General features: G+C 43.7%; 1 protein-coding gene across 1 annotated transcript; it reads right to left on the bottom strand.

The window, feature by feature from the left end:
* Nucleotides 1–5,009: 5,009 nt before the first annotated feature.
* On the bottom strand, nt 5,010–8,756 carry LOC104406285 (septin-7-like). Its single transcript, XM_010015219.1, has 3 exons — nt 8,544–8,756; nt 6,587–6,726; nt 5,010–6,050 (listed from the first exon to the last, which is right to left on the bottom strand). The coding sequence occupies exons 1-3, from the start codon at nt 8,661–8,663 to the stop codon at nt 6,011–6,013; spliced, it is 300 nt and encodes a 99-aa protein (XP_010013521.1). The 5' UTR covers nt 8,664–8,756; the 3' UTR covers nt 5,010–6,010.
* Nucleotides 8,757–9,619: the final 863 nt, after the last annotated feature.

Genomic DNA, 9,619 nt, shown 5'->3' on the forward strand with positions numbered 1-9,619 from the left:
AGCCCCCTCCTGGCTCCATCCTCCTGTCAGGCAGTTGCAGAGAGCGATCAGGTCCCCCCTGAGCCTTCTCTTCTCCACACTAAACCCCCCAGGTCCCTCAGCCATGGATTATATGTTTTCTGTGTGGTTTTTACTGATCTAAGTGCCCAGCAGCGCTGTCAGGTGGTCTCTGATCCAATCACTTTGTGATTAGAGCACTGGCCTCCTCGCCCATATCAAATTAACCCCCCCAGGCTTTCAAGCACCTACTGCTGAGCATCTGCCTTTACAGACAGCATATTCCAGTGCTCCAAAGACGATAACATTACGTTATATTTTTGATGGAACATTTTCTTGTTCCTATTTCAGCTTTCGTAGAGCTCAACCTCACTGTGTAGCTATTGCACCATTCCAGGCAGCAGCTCGTCTTCTCCACCATCAGCAGCTACTCGCAGGCTGGAGCTTGAACTCGTATTCCATAGAATCACAGGCTGGTTCGGGTTGGAATGGACTTTAAAGCTCATCCAGTTCCAACCCCCGAAAGTGATCTGCTTGTGGCCAACTAAGGCTCACACAAGACTTCAGGAGGATGCTGAGATGTAGCCGTGGGAGTCAGAAGGAACAGGAGCAGCAGCGACACCCTTCAAACAAGAAACTCGACCGTTAAAGGCAGTATGAGCAGCACACATGGAATCATGCTTTAAAAATTCACTGGGATGAATGCCCGGCTTGCCATCTGATGCATCCCAAACGCAGCTTTGCCTCATTATCCCCTTGCTTGCCAGAGCAACAACACCCAGAGTACACCCCTGCACATCCTTGTACTCAGGGAAAGCTTTTTCCCCTGCACCTTCCCCAAACCTGCTGAAGTCACCACGTAGGGACAGTGTGTGTCAGTACACATGGAGACACTCCTGCAGCCCTCACACGCCACCAGCTCCCCCCAGGTGATGCTCAGTGCAAGCCATTTGACCAAGGAGATAGAACCCACCTTCACACAGGAATCAGAGCACTGAACACAAGATGCTTCCCCACTGCGCTTCAGGAGTCTTCTCTTTTGGAGGCACCAGCAAGTTGCTCCTGAGAAAGGCAGAGGCTGCAGATGGAGCCTGAGGTTTGTCCTGCTCCAAAAGCAGGTTAAAATAAACCTGAAAAAATTCATGGAACAGTGAATTGAATCCCATCAGGCAGAGGATGTTGCCACCTGCTGCTTAAACAGGGGCACACATTATTTCTCCGGGGTTTGGGTCCTTTCTCTGTGGTCTCTCCACTGTAACCAGGTTTGCAAATCAGGTGCAACAAGCAGCCATCACCTGCAGAGCCTTCAGAGGAGCACAGGAACGTTCTCAGCTGCCACTTTTTGCCTTAGTGCAAGGTGCAAGTCGTGGGGATGATGAGGGTCGTGGCTGGCCAAACCTCGGGCACCCAGAAGACAGAAAGGACTTGAAATGATGTTTGAAGAACTCTAAGAACTACATAGGTATTTTTGCCTCTGCAGGGAGACCAGAATCTCTTTTCCAGCTGGAAAACTAAAGAGAACTTCAATTTAGGTGACTTTCTCAAGCTCTCAGAGGCCTCTACTGGCCAGGTGAAAGCCTGAATGGTGTCAGCACAGTTCTGATTTGGCACATACAAAGCCAAGCCCTCCTCCTCCACCAGTGTGGTGCTGGTGTTCTTGCACTGCTAAAACCCACAGACTGGGGTTTGGCTGGAAAGAAGAGGGCAAAATCCATGTATTCCTGATTTTTAACACCCTCTCCTCAGGAATAAGTGAAGTTTAAATCAGCAAAGACATCCAAACTTCCCCATGGCACTTGCCCTGCGAGAACCATACGGATGAGACAAGTCTGGGGAGAAGAGATTTAGCAGCTCCCAAAGGAGAGGAGTGAATTATTCTCAAGGTATCTAAATGAGAATCTCTTGGGAGCAGAAAAGGGATTCCTTTTACCTCGCCATCATCTTGGCAAGCTACAAACATCTGCCTTGCTCACTGTGACACAACTGCGTTTTCCATTTCCTTTCATTGGCTTCCAAGCAGATTCTTGCCAGGGGGGAAGCCAGAGGAATAATATTCCCTTAATAAAGCAAACCCACAAGTTTTATCCCGAGTTACAAGGTGTAGCTGTGCCAGGGCAAGCTGAAAGGTGATCACCTTCATCCAAACCTGGCTCTGGCTGCACAAAGCATCTTGGCTGCCTCGGAGACCCGTCTGGGTGACAGCACAGGGGTGATGTATTACAGAAAGAGAACCAGAGCTGCCTTCCCAGTCCTGATGGGAATGGGTGAAGATTCCTACTGTTTTCCTGTCAGTGAGCAGTGTTCTCATGCCATTGCTCAAGAACCTGTTCCCTCGGTCAGCCACTTTACAAAGCTCATTAGAAGAGAAGAGGGTGCAGCACGCAGGGACTATTTGCACCAGGAGCAGTGCCTGGAATCCCCACCCTAACGCAGAGGTGCCCTCCTGCATCCCCTCCTGCTCACACAGGGATGCTCCAGGCAGCTGTGGATACCTGACGAATGGACCAAACTCTCTGGTCTCACAGCTGTAAATCCTGGTGAGCAAAGGGAGGGAACAACCTTCTGCTTACTGAGCTTCCTCACTGCTGTCCGCAGCCAGAGAGGGACCACAACCTGTATCAACAAGACACGGTGATGGGAATGGGGCTTTGCTCCAGCATCAGCAGGTGGTTATATCCCTCTGAAGACCTCTACCATTTTCACCAGGATACAGCACATTCCTGAAGATGAACATTTAGTGACTAAAAGCAAAGGAAGAGCAATGGCTGAGTAGTTCCTGGGAAGAGTAACCATGTGGCACCAGGAAGGCAAAACCACACCTCAGGACAAAGCTTAAGAAGCCCTCCGCTCCTGACAGCATTGGGATAGGCAATAAGGCATTTTGGGAAGAGGGGGGGGGGGTGCCCCCCCCCCCCCCCAGCCACAACAAGGGATGAGTCGGGCACGGGTTGTGAAGGGAGCAATTGCCTTTGCTGAGCCTTAAACAGTGTAAGGTCAGGACAGGGAGATGTTGGCAGTGGAGAAATGTAAAGTGCACGAAGAGAGGCTTGTGAGCATTGAGGTTAAGCTGGCAGGAAACCCAAGAACTGTATGGAAGAGCAGGCTCAGCAGCCAGCCTGCAGGGAAAGCATATCCTTACCTTGGGCACCTACCACAGCCTGCCCTCAGTGCCCAAAGGTAAATGAAGTTTGACAGCGCTGCACAAAGAGGAAGGCGAACCCTTAATATACTGCTTTGCTCCACAAGTTCAGCTGCACCTTCTGCTTCTTTCCAAAGCATGAACTGGTAATCCAGCCCAGTTCTCTGTTTCCATGCTGATTTATTTGTATTGAAACCTTTAAAAGAATGATTTTTAAACCATTTTAAGCCATCTAAATCATACTTAGGGCTTTCTTGCATTCATGAAGACAAAAACAATCCTCCTGCAATTAAGAATTTCCTCTTTATGCTTACTCTGGGAATTATCCCAGACTGGTTTGTGTTGGAAGGGACCTTCAAAAGCTCCTCCAGTTCCAACCCCCTGCCACAGGCAGGGACCCCTTCCACTAGAGCAGGTTGCTCCAAGCGCCTGTGTCCAACCTGGCCTTGAACACTGCCAGGGATGGGGCAGCCACAGCTTCTCTGGGCACCCTGTGCCAGCGCCTCAGCACCCTCACAGGGAAGAGCTTCTGCCTCAGAGCTCATCTCAATCTCCCCTCTGGCAGGTTCAAGCCATTCCCCTTGTCCTGTCAAACACAAGCATGATTAGAAGTTTTCTGACAATTGAAATCTCTATTTCAGAGCAAATGGGAATGCTGAAGCACCAGCATTGCCACAGACAGTATATCCTGAGTCTTGATGAATTCTAAAGGCAATTCAGAAACTGCAGCTTCTGTTCCAGATGGTAACTCTTGCCTGGTCTTCACATTATTCAATTGATTGAATGAAACTGAAAGCTGAGGGGGCAAGGGGCAGATGCAGGCAGCATACACCCTCTGTGATGTAGTAAAAGATTGGATTTTGCAGTTCTGGTTACCTGAAAGGGAAAGCTATGTTCACTTACTAGTAGCCCGTGTCTTCTCTAGGAGATATTTGGAAAGAGGCCTCCATACAGACCACTGAAAACGTGTTCATTTCTTTGGGAAGTGAGCTGAATAAGTGATATTTCTTATAAAGAAAGAAAAATGAACAGAAACAGAGTGAGAGCAGGGGAAATACAAGTGACATCTGCAGAAAATGAGACATTCCTCATTGTTTCACAGGCAAAGACAGGCATAAGAAGTCCCCATCGATATTTTTACAAACTATGGGCTGTATTTTAAATAGCAAGTTCCTGGCTATTACATGTATTAGAACTGACACAGTTAACTAAAAACAGAGGCAAAGCAAAACAAACTAACAGAAGTACCTGAAGGAGACTGCAAATGCTGTGGCTGCCCCATCCCTGGCAGTGTCCAAGGCCAGGTTGGACACAGGGGCTTGGAGCAACCTGCTCTAGTGGAAGGTGTCCCTGCTCGTGGCAGGGGTTGGAGCTGGAGGAGCTTTAAGGTCCCTTCAACCCAAACCAGTCTGTGGTTTAAAGATTCATTTTGGGGTTTAAATAGCTCAGAGCAGTTCACCTCCAGGTGCTTAGGGACTTGCTTGTCCTCCACTGGTCCGGTATTGCTCAGCTGCTCTGCTGCCCATTCCCCCGGATTGCGATTCTGTGCGTTGTTACCAAACAGCCTCGCTAGATACACCCAGAAGCCTGCAGATGGAGCAAGAGATGGAGTGAATAGCGAGCTGCCGGGAGACAGCAGAGCGTGTGCGGAGGCTTGGTGCCCTCTTCTGGGCAGGACAGGGTCTTGTTTCTCCAATCCCAAGCACACTGAAACCGCGTTTCCCAACAATTCCACAACACCCGGGCATTTTCTCTATCTTAAATCAGTTCCAAATCAAAGACACGGGTCAACCAAGCCCGGATAGAAGAGAGGAAGTTCAAATAGAGACGTATGTGGCTGTAACTCCTTTACAATTCCTGACACAGCAGCGTGTTATACATCACAACATTGTTTATTATGTGACTTTTTACAATACAAACAAAAATACAGAAATGCAGTATATGAATACAGCTAAATGCGAAATGGTGATGTTTTTCTTGAGGCCATATTCCCATTTCTAGTAAAAGAAAGAAAGACTGCACACAGGTAGAAACAGGTTGGTAGTTAACTCCACAATTTTGCCTAGGAATGATCTATAAATGCGTTTTCCTGCTACTTACCATAAAATGTAAAAAGGGAGTTAAAGGAAAAGTTTTACTCACTGGTTCCTACCATATGAAAGAAGCTATATTCTATTTAGGAGGGCCAATATATGGAAAAATATCTAAATTAAATGTTGTTACAAAAAATGAAGCAGTAATGAGATCCTTCTGGCTAAAGAAGTTACTAAATGAGAATAGCATATATTTAAAGAATCCAAAACATAAAAGGGTTGTTATAAAAAGCTTAGGTGCACTGTAAGCCTACAACTTTTGTTTTTCCATGTGTACTTTTAAACAATGGAAGTGTCAAAAAATAGGGTCAACTGTGTTAGACTAAATTACATTATGGTATATGCTGCACTGAATGGAATTCTTGTATTATAATAGTAGAGAAGCATCGTTTGCATCGTATTATGGCAATTTATCCTCACTAAAAACCGTCTCGAGTCCTTGCAGTTTTTAATATCCTGTAAACTGTCAAACCACCAGAACATGATTGTACAACAGTAAAATGTACAATTCTGCATTAAAATGACATCTGTTTAAAAAAAAAAACAAAACAAAAGACAAAAAAAGGTACTTAGAGCTGTTATTTTTCCAAGTACACAACAAACACCCCAGACAATTCAAGGCATCTCATTCTCCATCAAAATTAACAAGAATTTGTCATGCTGTTAAATCCATTACGATGGATACAACTGGTGCAAAATTGGTCAAACGGATCCAACAAACACTGATGTCCAGGCTGGCATATTGGCAACTAATACAGAACTGGTGGTCAAAATGAAGCATTTAAAATATCTTCCCTTTCTTCTTATTCTTTTCCAAGGTTCTGAAAGGATACATAAACCCAAAAGTTTGTTAAATAATGCACACAGGCACTAATCTATCTTTTTAAACACTGACACCTTTAAAATATGCATTTTATAAAGCTTTACTGGTTGCAATACAATACATGAAGCTTATTGTGCACACAGTAGATGTGCATGTAACGTGCAGTGAAGCAATGCATTTCTCTCTAGATTTCCCCTGCCAAGAATTAAACGCTTTCATTCTCAAGCCTTTAGCCCTTTATCCCTCAGAAGTCTGATTCAATCTAGCTTTCAAATGCAAACATCATTTTTTAGAGAGATCTAGCTCTGTATGGATGCAGTGTTTTTGCAGATTGACATCTGCAAAGCTAATCATTATCCCAACAGTTCTGATATATGTACCTAAAAGCAGCTCAAGATTTTTCTTGGCTCTCTAGTGACACTTCATAGCAGTCAACCACCTTGGACCAGGATTGCCAAAGAAGCTGCCTTTCAGCCTGAACATTTACTGTCAACTGCAGGACAAGACTCCAATGTCATAGAATGGAAGAGTTACCTGGAAGAATTCTGTTGTTCCAAAATACGTTGCTGAGCTTCCCAATTGGCTTTCTCGTCCTCAAACTGGCGACGCTTTTCCTCTAACTCTTTGTGTTGTGCCTCCAAATTCTTTTTCATTTGCTCATGGCGTCGCTGCAGCTGTACAGCAAGTTAGGAACAGAGTCAGGAAGTGCAGAAAACACAGCACCTTTTGCAGCTGGAGTAATAAATGTCAACAGCTATACTAATGCAAGAAAACACAGTACTGTCTTTTCTCTTCAGAGGAAGTAACTCTTAGACCAAAAGCTCTAAGGTTATAGATACCGCCAACAGCAGAAACAAAAAGGGTGTTAATCCCATAGCCTCTCTTTACAGTTAATAGAAAACACCCCAAATGCTGCCTAAGTTACAAACAGGAGGTGTGAAGCAGCTACATGTAGCAAACAAAAGGACATTCAAGAATACTTTGGTATTTGAGGCAGTGTTAAGAAGCAAGTTGCAGAGCATCTGAGTATCAGTAATGCATGAAGTAGCAGCACCTCTGACTCTGTCTGGGGTAAAAACAACCCAGACATTGAGTTCATCCTATAGTGTTAAGGAGCTATTTGGGAAAACATTATTATTAAGTGGGTTAATTTATTCATTAATTACATGAACTATTATTAGTATTATTGAAGTGAACTCTCTGCACTGACAGAAGAGTAAAGTCTCTCCTGCAAGCTGATGAGACAGACTGACAGCCAGGTGTGGTGTATGTGAGAACGGATCCTCTGTCATGAGAAGTGATACCTTTTGTGTGGTCTCAACATGTTCTTGAATTAAACTCCCTCTTTCCTTACTCTCTTGGAAGCCCGTCTTACACAAACCCTTCCAAACATAGCTCCTTTTACAGACGAGGCAGTAACACAAAAACCAGGAAGACAGATTTATGCATGTTTGGTTTTCATGCAACAAGGAGTGTGGAGGTCAGAAGTATAAATGGGTTCGTAAAGGTTCAAGACAGAAATTGAGGAAGGTTATATCAAGTGACTAATTCAACCCTGTGATCCAGATAAAGCACCAAGATTTAAAATCCTCAAGTTGCTCAGGAGTGTCCTTATCTGTTCTCTTCTCCAGAAGAAAAACAAACCCAACTAAATCATCTACGTTGATTTTTTGCCTCTGATCCACTGAGCCTTGGCTCCTCACAGTGTTTAGGCTGCCAAGTGTTTCGACTACCTCTCCAAGTTTCCTCACTTTCCCTCAAATTTGGAGCCAAACTTCCTTCAGGAACTTCTCTCTTAGGCTTCTTATGAGAAGCTGCCCTCCCAAAACCTAGAATCCATTTTCTACTGAATTGTAATTTTCTAGTGTCTTTAAAAGGTCACTTCCAGAGCTGCTTGAAGCACATAAAAACCAGTTTCACTGGGAGGAATTCCCCTGGAGATGACAGGAATTAAACCAGGAAATACTTTAATAGCTTGATATAAATGTAAATGTATAAATGACACCAAAACACTGACAATAACATATCCCTCCTCCTTAGCCTAGAAATTCTCATGTGTATGGTTTCTTATCGACATCTTCTCAAATCCCTGAAATGCTTTTTTAACGTGCAAAGCAAACTACATTGGCTTATGTAAACCATGAAACTCCCAAGAACATTTTAAAAAATGTTTAAAGCACATGAAAGAAAACAGGCATAAAATATTCCCCAAAAAAGAGGGTAAGAAAACTAAGGAGTATTTTAGCATATTGTGAGCGTGAAAATAAAATGAGAATGCATGTGAACATGAAAATTACGTTTGAAGTTTGGGTTTATACCATTTCAGCAATGACAGCAAGCTGAGAAAGAATGACTGAGCTGCCTTTAAACCCAGAATCTAACTGTGGAAGCAATTCCTAGATAGATGTTATGTTGCAAGGTGTTGGCAGAGAGAGCCACCCCTACCCTTGTTCAGCCTCTGGCATATTGGGGTTTAGGATGCTTTGATTACCTCGGCCTCAGAGTCCTTCAGTTTCTGAACTTTTTCTTTGACTTTCATCTCAAACACTTGCTCCATCTCCATCTCCATTTTCTTCATCTTGGCTACATGCTCCCTCCTTTCCTCCTCCATCTGTGCCAACGGGCTCCTGCCATAAATCCAGGAGAACAAGTTAGATGAGAAGAACCTTTTGTTGTGTCTGTTACATTAGGGCATCTGTAACAACCAAGATGAAGATGCTGAAGCATTAAGGTACTTAACACCACTGTATGCACTGCTAGCTTCAATTCAGCTTGCACTATTGCATTAACTGTTCAGTTAAGCTTCCCTCAAAAAGACATTTCATACAGTATCTTTTCCTCCCCCACAACCCTTTTACATTATGTTTAGGCTAACATTAACTCTTGACTTTGTCTTTAGTAGAACCTGGTCATAGGAAAAGAGGAAATCAAAGTTACAACCCCCCAAAATTAACAGGTTCCAAGTGATCTTAAGGCATCTTTTTCTTTCCAGTTCAAATATATACAAAAACTAACAGACATAATCAAAATTTTAAGAGCACTGCAGACGAAAGATCCATTTCCTCTCTAAATCTTCACTGTTCCAAGTGAGCCCAAGAGTAAGTTACACAATACAACTGTGTTGAACACTGTGGTCATACTTCTGAAGTGACAGCAACTTTGCAAAAATAGGTTTGGGCAAGTGAACATCAGTAATTTATGAGAGTGTTAGTTGGAAGATTTCCCTCTAGAAAGCTATTAAGAAACTTAACCTATAAAACCAAAGTTCATTATTCTTGTTTTCTCTATATACATTACAGTAATTGCTCTCCTGCATCCTACTGAATTCTTAAGGCTGTATAAGCCTTCTAATCCACATGATGGTGCTACAGGTTCTAAATAGCAAGTTTCGTATTGAATGTCCAGTAGAATAAGATGATTTTAATCTAACGATGGTTGCTACACCAAGTCTTGTAAGAACTTTCTGCTCTTCAACACAGATCAAAGCTTCTTGTGGCAGTTTTGAATATGTGAGGCTTGAAATGAAATAGAAGAAGAACTGAACGTGTTTGGAAGTGTTACAATCAA

Source organism: Nestor notabilis, unplaced genomic scaffold, assembly GCF_000696875.1.
Source record: "Nestor notabilis isolate BGI_N333 unplaced genomic scaffold, ASM69687v1 scaffold14145, whole genome shotgun sequence".
Taxonomy (NCBI): Eukaryota; Metazoa; Chordata; class Aves; order Psittaciformes; family Psittacidae; genus Nestor; species Nestor notabilis.

What these genes read in the sequence shown, in the direction of transcription:
- LOC104406285 (XM_010015219.1), bottom strand. Translation starts at nt 8,663, where the DNA reads ATGGAGGAGGAAAGGAGGGAGCATGTAGCCAAGATGAAGAAAATGGAG. An exon ending in TGAAGGACTCTGAGGCCGAG is followed by an intron (nt 6,727 to 8,543) that starts GTAATCAAAGCA and finishes CTTGCTGTACAG; the next exon opens with CTGCAGCGACGCCATGAGCA. An exon ending in GAACAACAGAATTCTTCCAG is followed by an intron (nt 6,051 to 6,586) that starts GTAACTCTTCCA and finishes GTATCCTTTCAG; the next exon opens with AACCTTGGAAAAGAATAAGA.